Genomic DNA, 17,228 nt, shown 5'->3' on the forward strand with positions numbered 1-17,228 from the left:
CTCCACACAACAAAAAACAGTAGCAAACTTGTAACCTTCACTTACATAATCATTCACCACCACCACATAAACATACAACTTTCTTCCCTTCCATTTTTCTACCACAAAAACTATAGCCACCCTCTTCCGAGCTTTTTTTTTTGCTTCATTCTCAAACCCAAACACAACAACAACCTAGTTTTGACACCACAATCTTGGTAATATTTTGGACTCAAACTCCTTGACATTTTTGGTTTTGCTTTGTGTTTGAAAATGGGTTTTTACTCTTGGGTTGTGTTTTGAGAGAGTTTTGAGTCAACTTTGAGACAAGTGTTTTTTTGTTGGGTTTACACCCTTTTGGGGATTTTTTGCTCTTACTACTTTTTATCCACCATTTTCAATCAAACTTTGTTTCTTGTTATCATTTATATTTATTGGTTGATGAGATCTATTAAATCATGGCTATGGTTGTTTAGAGTTGATAAAATCTTCAATGTTTCAAACTTATTAATGATTGATCAATAGATCCTTCATGATACTTTGAGGCATTGATAGGTTGCCTCTATTTCAACCATGTTTGGGTCATTTGATACATAGATGAAACCATTCTCTTTACATTAACTTGTTATTATATTTGCTTATTGTTATTCTACTAACCACTAACCATTAACTACTAACTTCTAACATTTATATTATTGCACTTTACTTCCTTGCAATTTATTTTATTGTTCACTAACCACACACTTAGGGTTGCATAACTTTCTTTGTTACAAATCTATTGTTAGTTGATTTTTCAATCATCTTCAATACTTTGCATCAATGATAAGTTATCCCTTAATGTGTCATTTACATTCACTAACCATTATTATTGTGATATTGTCACTCTTTATCTTGTGATTTACTTTTATGTCATTACCTTGTAATTTACATTCAAGTACTCATTATCATCATCATTGTACAAACTCATCATGCATGTTTATTTACTTGTTATTTATTTTATTGTCATCATACATTAAAAATAACAAAAACATGATAAAATGATAAAGACCAAAAATATTCACTACACTCTTAATCAACTTGGACTTAGAGGATTTCACCTTAGGACCTTTACTTGGAAGCCATCCTTTACTCTTTGTGATACGTTGTAAACACTTGGATTTTCATCCGTAACTTACATGCATGTTGTAAGAGTGGCATCATGGCACCACCTTAGGGGGACATGTTTGTAAGACCATTATCCTTTGTTTAGCTTAGGTCACTTTTGCACACAAAAGGCTTTCTCTTGGGCTACCTTACAATGAGACTCTTTAATTTCTTGTTGGTTACTTTGCATTCATGTTGCATAAGCCAAATTTCATAATCAAAATAAATCAAACCCTTGATTCAACGTCAAGCGGCATTTTCATAATCAAATTCAAAACACTTAATAATTACGATTGTTATTGTGCGCCACGAGCCTTAAGTGGTGGAGAATGAGTGAGAATGGAGAATTCCTACCCTTACTCTGATTATTTTGACGCAAGACACTTGGCTTGTTGTCTAGAACAATCACCTCCACCCATAGACTTTAGTACAATATAATCACAAACACTCATTTCATAAAACCCTTATTCAAGGTAAAAATAATACAACTCATCAAACTCATTTTTGTGCCTTAGGGCATCATCCCGAAAACCCTTTTCTCAAAGGTAAAATCAACCAACACACAAACATTTTCTACTCCGAACTACGGAGCTCTGATTCCTCATCCCCGAATGAGTGATACGTAGGCACAAGGGCCACAATCCTTGGCGAGCACTATAATAACAAAAACACCCCCTTCTTTTTACACATTCTTTTGAAAATAAAACAATAATAGATAAATCTCATGTATGTAAAACAATCCAAATGGTTCCCATGGAGTACCATGGACGTAAGGGGTGCTAACACCTTCCCCTTACGTAACTGACTTCCGAACCCAAATCTCGATTGCGAGACCGATTCCTTATTCTCTTTTAGCGCTTCCCGTGCGCATCTCTTTTCCGAGGGTTTTATCGACTATTTCCCCTCTCCTCTCCGATAGAGGTAAACTAAATAAAATTCGGTGGCAACTCTTCTGTAGATGTTTGATTGGCTGCATTTTATGTTAAAACACTAACTGGACTCTGATGTCTTGACTGATGTCATGACATACTTGACTAGTATGCTGCAGGTTTAGCTAATACAGGATTTACTGAATGTCAAACTAGATGTTGTGACATTCATCCCTGACAGCAGATACTGAGGTATAGAACAATTGGTTGTCTGTTATAACTCAGTATTTAATTTCAGTCTATTTATCAAGGGAATAACAGACCTGGCATAAGGCCTACTATTTGAATGTCAAACTGGATGTTATGACATTCATCATTGACAGCATATACTGAATAATAGGCAGGTTGGTTTTCTGCTACAGTTCATTATGTATCTCAGTCTGTTCTTCAGGAGGATAACAGACCTGGCATAAGGCTCATTGTGTAAATGTCAAATTGGATGTTTTGATATTTATTACTGTAAGCTGATACTGAAGTATAGACTGTTGGTCTTTTACAGTACAGCATTTTGTACAGTTTGTTTTCAGGAAAATAACAGACTTAGCATATGGTATATGTTCTGGACGTCAAACTGAATGTTGTGACATTCATTCCTGACAGCATATGCTAAACTGTAGGATGGTTAGTTTTTCTGTTTCAGTATTTTTCTCAGGCTATTTTTCAGGAATCCAACAGCTGAGCTAAAATCCAGGAAACTAACAACTGAGCTACAATTAATGAACCTAACAAATAGCCTATTTGTTAGTACCCTAATATGTGGAAATTAGGTTAACTTGCTTGACCTTAATTTTAGGAAATACAAGTACAAGGCCCAAGTGCTGCAATATAAAAGGATGGCAATCCTTCATTCAGAACTCGGGGTTTTTTTTAGGCGTGAAGATTGTATTGTTCCATCATACTTCACTGCTGTATTTTATGTGTGTCTTGTATTAGGTGTATCTTGTGAGCCAAGCAATTATCACGTAGATGATTGCATTGGACTAGGGTGTTCATTGAGTTGTAAGTGTTGTGTCACTCTAAGCTTTTAAGCGTGAGTGTTGTGTATCTTGATTAAAGTTATTAAGCACAATCAAGAGTTGTTTGAAGTGTGACTTCACCATTAACTTTAATCTAATTAAAGGTTGTAATCACTGAGGTGATTGAGGGGGAGTGAGTAGGAACTCTGGTCTTAGTTTAAGATTGAAATTGCATTGGGTAGGTATTAAGTGATAGGATTAAACAGGTGGTTTAAGGCCTGAATTAATACTGCTAATAGTGGATTTCCTCCCTGGCTTGGTAGCCCCCAGACGTAGGTGTGTGTGACACCGAACTGGGTAAACAATTCCTTGTGTTATTTACTGCACTTACACTTATTTGCTGTTTACATTCCTGTCTGCGCAGAATCGGATGTCATAACATCCTGTGTGACATCGATAGTCTGTTAACTAGAATTTCAATTGGCATCAGAGCAGGCACCCTGCCTGTTAATTTTTGGGTGAGATCTAGGGAAGTTACTTTCTAGTACCATGGACAAGGATGTAGGATACTCAAATAGACCACCCATGCTGGATGGTTCTAACTATGATGACTGGAAACCTCGTATGATAGCCTTCTTGAGGTCTCTAGATAGCAAAGTTTGGAGAGCTGTCAACAAAGGATGGGAACATCCAACGAAGACAGGTAAAGATGGAGTCAGTATGCAAATTCCTGAAGAAGAGTGGGACAAGGAGCAAGAGGCATTAGCCCTTGGAAACTCTAAGGCCTTGAATGCACTGTTCAATGGAATAAGTAAGAACATCTTCAGACGGGTGCATCACTGTGAGCTGGCTAAAGAAGTTTGGGATACCCTCAAGATAACTCATGAAGGTACCTCCAAGGTGAGGATGTCTAAACTTCAGATGTTGACCACCAAGTTTGAAAATCTGAGGATGAAAGAGGATGAGACTATTCATGACTTCCACATGAATATTCTTGAAATTGCCAACACTTCTGGTGGCTTGGGTGAGAAAATGGCTGAAGAGAAACTTGTAAGAAAGGTTCTCAGGTCATTGCCTAAGAGATTTTCCATGAAGGTCACCGCTATAGAAGAGGCTCAAGATATTTGCAATATGAAGGTGGATGAGCTTATTGGTTCTCTCCAAACTTTTGAAATGGGCTTGTGTGAGAATGTTGAAAAGAAGAACAAAAGCATAGCTTTTGTATCAAATACTGAAGAGGATTCAGAAGAAGGAAGTACTGGAGGTGATGAAAGCATATCAGAAGCCATAGCCATGCTTGGGAGACAGTTCAACAAGTTCATAAAGAAGATTGATCAAAAAGGTAGACCAAAAGTCAAGAACATCTCGTCTGACATCAGGAAAAGATCAACCTCTGAAGAAAAGTTCAACCAAGGCAAGGGAATCCAGTGTCATGGATGTAAAGGTTTTGGACACGTTAGAGCTGAATGTCCTACTTACCTCAAGATGCAAAAGAAGGGGCTATCTGTCACCTGGTCTGAAGGAGAATCTGAGAGTGAATCTAAAGGAGAATCTGCTAAACATGTCACTGCACTAACTAGTATTTGTGCCTCTGATGATGACTCAAATGGAGATGAACTGACTTGTGATGAACTTGTTGCATCATATAAAGAGCTATGTGTCAAAAGTGCAGAAGTGTGTGTACAAGGAGAAAAGCAGAAGAACCTCATCAAGGAGCTGGAGGATGAGAAAAAGAAGCATCTGACAGTCATAGATGGTCTAAATGGTGAGATAACCTTGCTGACCTCCAAGCTAGATCAAATGACAAAATCCATCAGAATACTAAATAAAGGAACGGACACATTGGAAGAGATCCTAAAGGTGGGACAGAAGTCAGGAACCATGTCTGGTTTAGGCTTTATGAAGAAATCCTCAGCTGAACTCAAATGCTCAAAGGCTGAAGTTCAGAAATTCAAGCAGAAGTCACAACCAATGTCTCAACATCAGGGAACCAGGATGAGTAACCATCAGAAGAAGAAATTTCAGAGATGGAGATGTCACTACTGTGGTAGATTTGGTCATATAAAAGCCTTCTGCTACAGGTTGCATGGTTATCCTAACCAAACCCCTCATGTCAGACCGAAGCATAAGGCATATAAGCATAATGCCCCCATCAAGAAACGACAATGGGTTGCTAGGTTAGCTCACACAGCTCTAAGGGCATCTACCAGAGAAGACTAGTACTTTGATAATGGTTGCTCAAGACATATGACTGGTATGGAGAATTTATTGGTGGATATACAACCTCACTCTACCAGTTATGTGACTTTTGGTGATGGTGCTAAAGGAAAAATCAAAGGGGTGGGTAAGTTGGGCAGCTCTGGAGTTCCAGAACTGAATAATATGTTGTTAGTAAAAGGACTAACTTCTAATCTCATCAGCATAAGCCAGCTGTGTGATCAAGGGTTCTATGTTCAGTTCACTAAGGAACTATGTGTTGTGACGAATGGAGATAATCAGGAAGTTATGAGAGGATCCAGATCCAAATATAACTGCTATCTATGGGAACCTAAAGTCTCAAACTACTCCTCAATTTTCTCCTCAGCCAAGGAAGAACAGGAGGTGAAGCTGTGGCATAGACATCTTGGTCATCTTCATTTAAGGGGTATGAAAAAGATCATATCCAAGGAAGCAGTTAGAGGAATCCCAAAGCTGCTTATTGATGAAGGAAGAGTCTATGGAGAATGACAGGTTGGCAAGCAAACCAAGATGTCACATCCTAAGCTGGGACATCCTACAACATCCAAAACTCTGGAACTCTTGCACATGGACCTAATGGGACCTATGTAGGTTGAAAGTCTGGGTGGAAAGAGATATGCCTATGTAGTTGTTGATGACCATTCCAGATACACTTGGATAAGCTTCATCATAGAAAAATCAGATGCATTTGATGTCTTCAAAGATCTGCGCATCAGACTTCAAAGGGAAAAGGATAGTTGTGTTTTCCGAATTAGGGGTGACCATGGGACAGAGTTTAAAAACTCCAGGTTTGATGAGTTCTGCGCCTCTGAAGGGATAAGTCATGAGTTTTCCTCTCCTATAACTCCTCAGCAAAATGGGATAGTTGAAAGGAAAAACAGAACTGTTCAAGAATCTGCCAGGGCTATGATTCATGCAAAGAAGCTTCCTATGCACTTTCGGGCCGAAGCTATGAATACAACTTGCTATGTTCACAATAGAGTTACCTTGAGAAAAGGAACCTCTTCCACTCTGTATGAAATATGGAAAGGCAGAAAACCCACTGTGAAGTACTTTCATATCTTTGGAAGCAAATGTTACATCCTTACAGATCGTGAACAGAGAAGGAAAATGGACCCCAAAAGTGATGAGGGTATATTCCTAGGATACTCAACTAACAGCAGAGCCTACAGAGTGTTCAACTCCAGGACCAATGTCCTGATGGAATCCATAAATGTTATTGTGGATGATAAAGAGGAAGGAGTCAATGTCATAGAGGATGTTGGAACGTTCCTTGAAACCTCAACAGACATACCAGTCAAGTCTGAAGAGGTACAGGAAACTCCTCCTGAATGTGAGGTAGATGCATCCAACAAAGTGCCTTCTATCAGAATTCAGAAAGACCGCCCTAAGGATCTTATCATAGGGGATCCCAATAGTGGTGTGACTACCAGATCAAGGGAGATTAGCTCAAATTCCTGTTTTGTATCCAAGGTTGAACCAAAAAATGTGAAAGAAGCCCTGACTGATGAATATTGGATCAATGCCATGCAAGATGAACTGGAGCAGTTTAAAAGGAATGAAGTATGGGAGTTAGTTCCACGACCTGAAGGGACTAACATCATTGGTACCAAGTGGATTTACAAGAACAAGTCTGATGAGAAAGGAGTAATCACTAGGAATAAAGCAAGACTAGTTGCACAAGGGTATACTCAAGTTGAAGGGGTTGATTTTGATGAGACGTTTGCACCTGTTGCAAGACTTGAGTCAATAAGATTGCTGTTAGGTGTGGCCTGTATTCTGAAGTTCAAATTGTTCCAAATGGATGTGAAGAGTGCCTTTTTAAATGGCTACTTGAATGAAGAAGTCTATGTGGAACAACCTAAAGGGTTTTGTGATCCTAACCTGCCTAACCATGTGTACAAGTTGAGGAAAGCCTTGTATGGGTTGAAGCAAGCTCCTAGAGCTTGGTATGAAAGGCTGACTGAATTTCTGACCTCTCATGGGTACAGAAAGGGAGGGATAGATAAGACCTTGTTTGTGAAGGATGAAGATGGCAAAATCATGATTGCCCAAATTTATGTGGATGATATTGTCTTTGGTGGAATGTCAGAGCAAATGGTGAAACATTTTGTTCACTAGATGCAATCTGAGTTTGAAATGAGTCTGGTTGGGGAATTGACTTACTTTCTTGGAATGCAAGTTAACCAAATGGAGGATTCTATGTTTCTCTCCCAAGGCAAATATGCCAAAAACATAGTTAAGAAGTTTGGTATGGATAATGCTAGGCACAAAAGAACTCCTGCACCTACTCATTTAAAACTAACCAAAGATGAAGGAGGTCCCAGTGTTGATCAATGCTTGTATAGAAGCATGATAGGTAGTCTATTATATCTAACTGCCAGTAGACCTAATATTTCCTATGCAGTTGGTGTGTGTGCTAGATACCAAGCAGAACCCAAAGTGAGCCACTTAAATCAAGTCAAGAGGATTCTCAAGCATGTCAATGGGACTTGTGACTATGGTATGCTATACTCTCATGGCTCTGAGCCTGTCTTATCTGGGTATTGTGATGCTGATTGGGCTGGGAGTGTTGATGATAGAAAAAGCACATCAGGAGGATGTTTCTTCTTGGGAAACAATCTCATATCATGGTTCAGTAAGAAACAGAACTGTGTATCACTGTCCACTGCAGAGGCTGAGTACATAGCAGCTGGAAGTAGTTGTTCCCAACTGGTGTGGATGAAACAGATGTTGACTGAGTACAATGTCTCTCAGAATGTCATGACATTGTTCTGTGACAATCTCAGTGCTATCAATATTTCAAAGAATCCCATCCAACACAGCAGGACCAAACATATTGACATTAGACATCACTTTATCAAAGATCTGGTGGAAGACAAAGTGATTACCTTGGAACATCTAGCCACTGAACTACAACTGGCTGACATATTCACAAAGGCTTTGGATGCTACTCAGTTTGAAAATTTAAGGGGAAATTGGGAATATGCCTTTCTGAGGATTTATAGCAACCAAGGATGTTTGGAATGTATTGTTTAATATTTCTAACTATTAAACAATTGAAAGTGTGCTCTGATTGGTCAACAAATCATAACTATTTCACTTGCTGCAAGTGTGTTAACAAGATGTTAAGGGGATATCCTAACATGAGACAGACTATGTGCCTGCTGGAGTTCAAGAAAGTGTTCATGCAGGAGTGGTTCAAGATGTCAGACTCAAAGTCATGGCATCTGATATGGGTGTACCTGCTGTAAAGCAAGAGTGTGTGACTACTTGATCAAAGTTGTGAAGCAAGATCAAGTGGGTGGTGCCTTGATCAAAGTTGTAAGGCAAGATCAAGAGGGGGTATTCTTGATTGAAATGGTGAAGTAAAATCAAGATTGTGTCTCTGTCATTTGTGTGTAATTCTGTTTGTTTTGGTCTGTAATTTAAAGTGTTGCTTTGGCAAAAAAATTGACAAAAAGGGGGAGTAACACCTGTGGTGCCCCAGGACAACAGATATTGAAGATCCTCTAATCCAGAGGTTGTGTTGCAGCTTGATGTTCAACTCCTATGTGTGTTGCTGATTAGAAGTTTTTATTTAACTTCTATGTGTGTTGAGTGTGATGCTGCTCTGAGTGTATTAGCTAGGTTAATTCCCCTGCTAGATGTGTGTTTTTCGCTGCTGTGAACTCTGTTGTGATGCCAAGTTGTTTTAGCCAAAAATTTGCCAAAGGGGGAGTTTGTAGATGTTTGATTGGCTGCATTTTATGTTAAAACACTAATTGGACTCTGATGTCTTGACTGATGTCATGACATACTTGAGTAGTATGCTGCAGGTTTAGCTAATACAGGATTTACTGAATGTCAAACTAGATGTTGTGGCATTCATCTCTGACAGCAGATACTGAGGTATAGAACAGTTGGTTGTCTGTTATAACTCAGTACTTAATTTCAGTCTGTTTATCAAGGGAATAACAGACCTGGCATAAGGCCTACTGTCTGAATGTCAAACTGGATGTTATGACATTCATCATTGACAGCATATACTGAATAATAGGCAGGTTGGTTTTCTGCTACAGTTCAGTATGTATCTCAGTCTGTTCTTCAGGAGGATAACAGACCTGGCATAAGGCTCATTGTGTAAATGTCAAATTGGATGTTTTGACATTTATTACTGTAAGCTGATACTGAAGTATAGATTGGTTGGTCTTTTACAGTACAGCATTTTATACAGTCTGTTTTCAGGAAAATAACAGACTTAGCATATGGTCTATGTTCTAGACGTCAAACTGAATGTTGTGACATTCATTCCTGACAGCATATGCTAAATTGTAGGATGGTTAGTTTTTCTGTTTCAGTATTTTTCTCAGACTATTTTTCAGGAATCCAACAGCTGAGCTAAAATCCAGGAAACTAACAACTGAGCTACAATTAATGAACCTAACAAATAGCCTATTTGTTAGTACCCTAATATGTGGAAATTAGGTTAACTTGCTTGACCTTAATTTTAGGAAATACAAGTACAAGGCCCAAGTGTTACAATATAAAAGGATGGCAATCCTTCATTCAGAACTCGGGGTTTTTTTTAGGCGTGAAGATTGTATTGTTCCATCATACTTCACTATTGTATTTTATGTGTGTCTTGTATTAGGTGTATCTTGTGAGCCAAGCAATTATCATGTAGATGATTGCATTGGACTAGGGTGTTCATTGAGTTGTAAGTGTTGTGTCACTCTAAGCTTTTAAGCGTGAGTGTTGTGTATCTTGATTAAAGTTGTTAAGCACAATCAAGAGTTGTTTGAAGTGTGACTTCACCATTAACTTTAATCTAATTAAAGGTTGTAATCATTGAGGTGATTGAGGGGGAATGAGTAGGAACTCTGGTCTTAGTTTAAGATTGAAATTGCATTGGGTAGGTATTAAGTGATAGGATTAAACAGGTGGTTTAAGGCCTGAATTAATACTGCTAATAGTGGATTTCCTCCCTGGCTTGGTAGCCCCCAGAAGTAGGTGTGTGTGACACCGAACTGGGTAAACAATTCCTTGTGTTATTTACTGCACTTACACTTATTTGTTGTTTACATTCCTGTCTGTGCAAAATCGGATGTCATAACATCATGTGTGACATTGATAGTCTGTTAACTAGAATTTCATCTTCTGACTTTGCCTCTCTTTGGCATTATCTTTAGTCCCGGTTTCGTTATCGTGAAATCCCGGTAGCGACAACACTATTACATAGGTTTTCAGCCATGATCTTCTTGATCTCCTGATCCATTGTAAGTCTCAAAAAAATCTTGTAATCTTCATCCCTCTGAGAGTCTCGATAAGTTTTCTAATCTGCATCCCACTCCCCTTTGTCTGCTGGAACCTTGCTCTTTTCAGAAACTTCAGCATATGTTCCTTCATTATGTGCTTGTATGGTATTCATTTTTTCTTTGATCTTTTTATTTTTCTTCTTTTCTCTAGCCTCTCTTCTCATCAAATTACGATAATCCTGGTCAAAATCTCACTTATCTACTTTGAAAGTTCTTTTCTTACCCATTCCTGTAATTTCTTTTAGTTGTGTGTTTTGATGGTGTCCTCTATATCTGCTTTTATAGAGTCTGGATATAATCTCTTTTATATTAAAGATTGTGTTCCTTGAGTCTTGTGCCTATGAACTTACTGTATCTAGGAATCTATGTTTGATCATCTTGAAAAATGTGGTTTGTGTGTTTAACTGTCAGTAGTGTATGCATCTACTTTTTTAAATCTTTTTGATAATTACAAAGAGGGAGAAAATGCATAGAGTATTTAAGAAGAAAATAAAACATCAGAACTTGAACAAAGCAGATTCTACCACAACAACTTCTGATTTATAAGCTTTATGTTATTTTTATCTTGTTGTAATTTATTTTATTGAGCTTAAATGACTAATTTTAATCTAACAAAGACAAGGATTTAAGGAAAAGCTTATAAACCTTACCTTAATGAACTGTCAAGACTAAAGGAAGAGCTTACAAACATCAACCTAAGGTCTGTCAAACTCAGGGGGAGCTTACAAATCTCATACTCTGATGTTAGAATTTGTTGATTAAAATTATAGGATTAAGTTAATATAGATAAAAAGTTAATAAGAGCTTACAAACCTCGTCTTAATGGATTATCAGACTTAGGTGGAGCTTATAAACCTCACCTTAATGGGTTGTTTAACTTAGGGGGAGCTTACAAACTCAGTCTCTGATGTTAGATTGTGTTAATTAAATCATTAACCATTGTTCTTAAATACATTTGTTTGTCATCATAAAAAAAAGGGAGATTGTTAGAATAAGATTTGTTCAAGCTCCTAAAAAGTTTTGATGATAACAAGTATTTAAAGAATATAGGATTTACTAATGGTTATTCTAGTGTGCAGGATCAAAAAACATTAACCTTGATATAAATTAAGTTAATCACTCAGAAGAACCATTAAAGGAAGCAAAGTCGTTCTAAATCTGAAGGATCAGAGCCAAGTTTCCAGACTCTGATGAGTCTACTCAAGTCTTTCAGATGCTGAACCTAAGCTTAAGTGGAATACAAAGATCAACAAAGCTATGAAGACTAGAATTGTTTGAAGCAAGCAGTCATTGTCACAAGCAATTACCCTACAACTTCTGAACGTGCTTAACCAACACTTTTGAAGGATCTGCTTCAATGGAATTTTTCTACATCAAGTCATCAACTCTTCAAGAGAATATCTAGACTAGTTCTTTTCAAGACTCTGATGAAGACAAGCTCAGAACCTGTGAACTCTAGACTCTGAAGTCTCACTCATACCACGTTCTAAAGACATACTTCAACTTATGATCAAGCTTTAACTAATCCTTTAAAAAGCCTCTGAATCAATAAGTTAAGTATAAAGATAGCAGCGACTTTGAGCAAGCTTCAATAAACGTCTACAAGAAGACTTAAAGTCTGAAGTTATCCAAAGAAGATCATGTGACAATGGTACAATACTTTATGTCTAATCAACATTAAGTTATATTGTCAAAATCTTATCTCTCCAACTGCTATAAACTCTACTCTCTTCTCCCAATGTCTTTATGCTAGTTGAGTTTTTGCTCACTCTATTGTACAATAGCTAAAGACCTTTAATGACTACTCATACCTTATGTAGTTTCAATCTTCAACGGATCTATTCTCATAATCTATTTATAGATGAAGATTGAAAACATTCAAATTGTTATTCTTACCAAGATGAATGTGAGTTGAAGAATACGTGACTGTGTTTACAACGATGTGATACCAGTTCACAGTATTGGTTGAGAGAGAGAGAGAGAGAGAGACTGTGTTTTATTCAGAAAATACATATCTAAGAAACACACACTAAATAGAAAATATAACCACAAGGGTTAAAGTGTGTGAGAGCAGAGCGAAAATGATCAAGGAAGATCATCATAATAGAAAGGCATGACAAAAGAAAATATGTGCAAGGAGAGAAGAAGAATGACCACTTCATTCTTCTATATTCATGAGCAAACTACTCACAGTCTACTCAAGAGTGTAAACCTTTGCGTATTTGATTATCCAAGAAGCACCCATATGAACACAAGGTTAATGTCAGACTCTTTTGATTAAGAGATTCTGAAAATTCTAGTAGCATTTTCTTAGAGTAGAGTCCTAATTTGATTAATTAGGCAAAAAAAAGTATATTTCTATGTGATTAAGAAAAACTCCTTAACATGAGCTTAAGGTGGGAAAGTCCTGAACGGATTGTTTAGGCATTGAAGTCTCATACTTGCGGGCATAGCAGGAAGTCTCGAGTTGAGTTCTTGAGCATTGAAGTCTCATGCTTGCGGACAAAGCAAGAAGTCTCGGTTAGGGTGACTGAGCAGAAAGGCCTTAATACGAGCTTAAGGCAGAGAAGTATTGGACATGGTGTTTAGGCAAGGAAGTCTCGATCAGGTGTGATTGAGTAGCAAGTCTTGAGCTACTGGCTTAAGAAATTGTAATCAGTTTGATTATAGTTAAAAGTTCTTATGTTGCAAGGGGGCTGGACTATTCTCGGTTTAAGAGAAACCAGGATATATTGTGTGTCTATTTATTTACTTCTGCATTTGTATTCCACTATGCAAACGATCTCTGAAGTCAGACTAGGTTTTGATTCAACCTCTTACCCGTATCAGAATATGAGCGTGAAACCTTAAGTTTTGAAACGGAGTTGAAGAAAAGGAAGTAAACTTCTCATTGTTGTTACTCACTCTGGTATCAGATTCTGAATGTGGTTCAGAATCTGATGATTCATAATCATATGTGAAAAGAAATTTTTAGACATACACACACTTCTGTATTTTTTTACCATCACATGAATTATTATTTTGTTATTAATTTAAGGGTGAAATATATATTTAAAACAAAACTCAATTTAAAATAAACTTCTTAAAAAGCTTCAAAACAGTATTCCCTTATCATTTTTTATAAAAATAAATTTTACAATAGTAAAAAACGTAAAATAAGTTTATTATTTTGTTAGAATTTATTAAAAACATATTAAAATTCCTTTTTAGACCGAATCTACATAAACATAAAATGTCCATGAAGTTTTGTGTTTATTTTTTGGTACCATGACTTAGTATTTTTCATATTTTAGAGTTACAATTTCAAAACAAATATTATCTTGGACCAAAATATATGAACAAATCAAAAGTATCCAAATAAAATTATGCATTCTTAAACATTATTTTCTTCAATTAAGAGCAGTTCCAAAGAAATGCCCAACTGTAAAAATTACAATATAGTCCTAGTTTTGCTTAAACATCACTCATTGAATTTCATCAAGGTGATACAAAAATCATCTTAAACATATTTGTAGGAGCTGTGTACTCACAGCAAAAACTATAAAGCTTAGAGTTGCTGAAATAGAAAATTTTAAATAAACACACACAGTTAAGTACTCAAGCTACTTAAGAGCACCATAGTAGAGAGAAATCATTCAACCATTGGTTAACAGCATTTTCTTGTGAGACCATTTCACTTTCAACCACCATAGCTTGGTTTCTATTCTTGGCTAACTTGTTAAGTAGATTAGCCATGCTCCTCTTCCTCTTTGACCCTTGTGATGATGACTCGGAGCTATCTTCTAATAATGAAGAGAGCTTCGAGGATTCCCGTTTCAAAGTCGTCTCCCTTTTTGGCCCAGACGTATACACGTCAGAGCCAATAAGATGAGGAAAATTGAGCTTGGCCTTGTGGCCACGCATCTTAAAAGCAGCTTTATCGTAAGCCATACCAGCTTCCTCCTCGGTCAAATAAGTTCCAAGCCAAACCCTAGCTCCATTCTTCTTCGGATCTCTGATCTCAGCTGCAAACTTCCCCCACGGCCTCCGCCTCACACCACGGTAGCGCTTCCACGTGGGAGGCGCGTGCACTTCACGTGGAGATGCAGTTGTGTTTGAACTATTGTTTGGGCTTTGAATATTTTGATGTGATGCAAGGATGTTGAAATCATTATCGTGAAGAAGGTATTGTTGAATGTGTTCTAAATATGCAAACTCTGAATCTTTGGTGGTAGAAAATTGCATGTTTGAGACTCTCAATGTGTTCTAAATATGCACCACTGAGAATTGCATTGAGGTACACTATTTATATACAAGCAAGAATTTGTTATTTGTAGAATGGTTTCGTTCAAAACTTGACATCCGTTTGGAAGCACGTGGGGATATTCCTTTGCAATTATTATATTGGCTTAAGTTTCATTATGTGAAACTTCAATAATTGTCTTCACGTCTTATTTGTTCAATAATTTAATATTTAATATACAAAAACATTTCATGAACACCCTTTTCTAAAATGTACTTAATTCAGATGAATAGAAACTAATTATGTTCACATTGAGAAAGGTTGTTTATTAATTTTATAATTAAATTATCTATAATTTATGTATTGAATTGAATTATTCTATTCAACTGAATCAACAATATTTTTATGCTAAATTAACTAGATATCACATGTGTGGAAACAAAAGTTTTCATATGAATAATATATGGAAGTATATATTTAAATATGTTTGTGAGATTTTGAATCTCTTCTAAGTTGAAAATATTTATTCATCTTTAATTAAATGGTTGTTAATACTAATGTTATACTCTCTCTCTTCTGAGTTGAAAATATTTATTCATCTTTAATTAAATGGTTGTTAATACTAATGTTATACTCTCTCAGTTTATTTTTAAGTGTTATTTTTTTGATATTTTATACATATCAAGAAAGCTAATTATTATTGTTATTTTTCAAACAATAATTCTTCTTTTATCTATAATATCCCTAATTGTTTATTAGATTTATTCTATTTTTTCTCTCTCTGTAATAATTATCTATGGATAATTTTGACATAAATGTAACTAATACTACCTTGAACTTTGTAAGTGACAATTAAAAACAAACAAAATGTGTTTAAGAAAGTAACACTTAAAAAGGAATAGAGGGAGTATAGGATAATCGAGATGAATCAAACATCAGACTATCAATCTTTAGTTAGCCTAATTTTAGACCACTTTACTCGTGGAAATATAGATATGTTTTTTTTGGGAAGTGTGAATAATTCTTCTTAATTCAGTTTTTAATGTAATTCCTATTTTATTTTATTTTCTTTAATGTGTTTGTTGAGGTCTCGAAAAATAAGGTGAAAATTTAAAGGAGATTTTTGTAGGGTGCATTACTACAAATAATATATTTTATGACGAAGTTTTCACTTCGGTCAAAGAAAATTAGAGGTCAAATGACTTGAGAGGCGTCATTTTTTTAGTAAAAAAAGTTTCATCTTTTTCCTCCGATTTTGTAAAAAATCGACAGGTTATATAGATTATGGTTTGAGCTTTAATTCACAACTTCTACAAATCGGTTCTTTAGAAAATTCATATTCTAAGGTGATTAATATTATATTTAAATAAATTAAACATAATTTTACCCTCGGTTGATTCCCTCTGTTTTTTTAAAAATCGAGATGTTAACTCTAATTATTATTTTACTCTTTCATCAGACTATTAAGTTTCATTCATTCACTTTTTATGGCCTAGAACTTTTCTTCTACTGAAACACCATTTTGTCCACCTAACGAATTAAATTACCATTATCTCTACCTAACAAACTGAAATATCATCTTCTCCAAGGAGGAGGAGGAGGAAGGAAGCTCGAATCTCAAATCAATAATTTTCTTCATGTTTTTGGTATGTAGAACTCTCTCATGTGAATGTTGTTGTTGTTGTTGTTGTTGTTGTTGTTGTTGTCATCGTCGTTGTTCTTGTTATCGTTGTTGTTGTTGTTGCCCTCGTTGTTATTGTTATCTTTATTGTTGTTGTTGTTGTTGTTAGCGTCATGGTTTTTGAGACTTAGGATATAATGTACAATTTTGTTTTCAGGTATTTGTAGTTATTGTAATTTATTGTTATTTTTGTATTATTTTGTAATGTTCATTTTTGTTTTACTTTCAAAAGTTGTATGTTATTATGGATTGTAGTTAGATGAGAGCCAATAGATAAAATAAAGAGTATGAGAATGAATTGATTCAACTTCTTGAATTTGCGGGGAAAAAATCTTCTTAACGATAATGGAGTTTTGTGGTGTCCTTGTAAAATTTGTCGAAATACGCAAAAACATCTAAGGGTTGTTATATTCAATCATTATGGTTGTGATGGAATTATTCAAAATTATACGGAATGGGTATGGCATGGTGAAGTGACAAAAAAAAAGACATGTCTCACATAGAGTTGAAGATGATAAATTTATGAATGATATTCTAGAAGATATGATTCGTAATATTGGAGTATTGCTTTTAAGAAAGCTCGTGTGATAGATACTTTAAAAAGTGACATGGAAGAGTCGTCATATCTGGGATGCAAAATATTTACAAGATTTTCACCTGTGTTAGGACTATTTAATCTTATGCTAAGAGGTGTGTTGACAAATAAGAGTTTTAGTGAATTGCTTGAATTATTGCAAGAAATGCTTCCAAAAGTAACATGTTGTCAAATCGTAGTTACGAGGC

At 35.9% G+C, this 17,228-nt stretch overlaps 1 protein-coding gene across 1 annotated transcript; it reads right to left on the reverse strand.

Moving 5' to 3' along the window:
* Positions 1-13,892: 13,892 nt before the first annotated feature.
* Positions 13,893-14,892, reverse strand: LOC127126864 (ethylene-responsive transcription factor 1-like). The gene has a single exon (XM_051055869.1). It carries the CDS (start codon positions 14,764-14,766, stop codon positions 14,149-14,151), a length of 618 nt encoding a protein of 205 aa, XP_050911826.1. The 5' UTR covers positions 14,767-14,892; the 3' UTR covers positions 13,893-14,148.
* Between the last annotated feature and the right edge of the window lie 2,336 nt (positions 14,893-17,228).

The sequence above is a fragment of the Lathyrus oleraceus genome, chromosome 3, assembly GCF_024323335.1.
Source record: "Lathyrus oleraceus cultivar Zhongwan6 chromosome 3, CAAS_Psat_ZW6_1.0, whole genome shotgun sequence".
In the NCBI taxonomy this organism is placed as follows: Eukaryota; Viridiplantae; Streptophyta; class Magnoliopsida; order Fabales; family Fabaceae; genus Lathyrus; species Lathyrus oleraceus.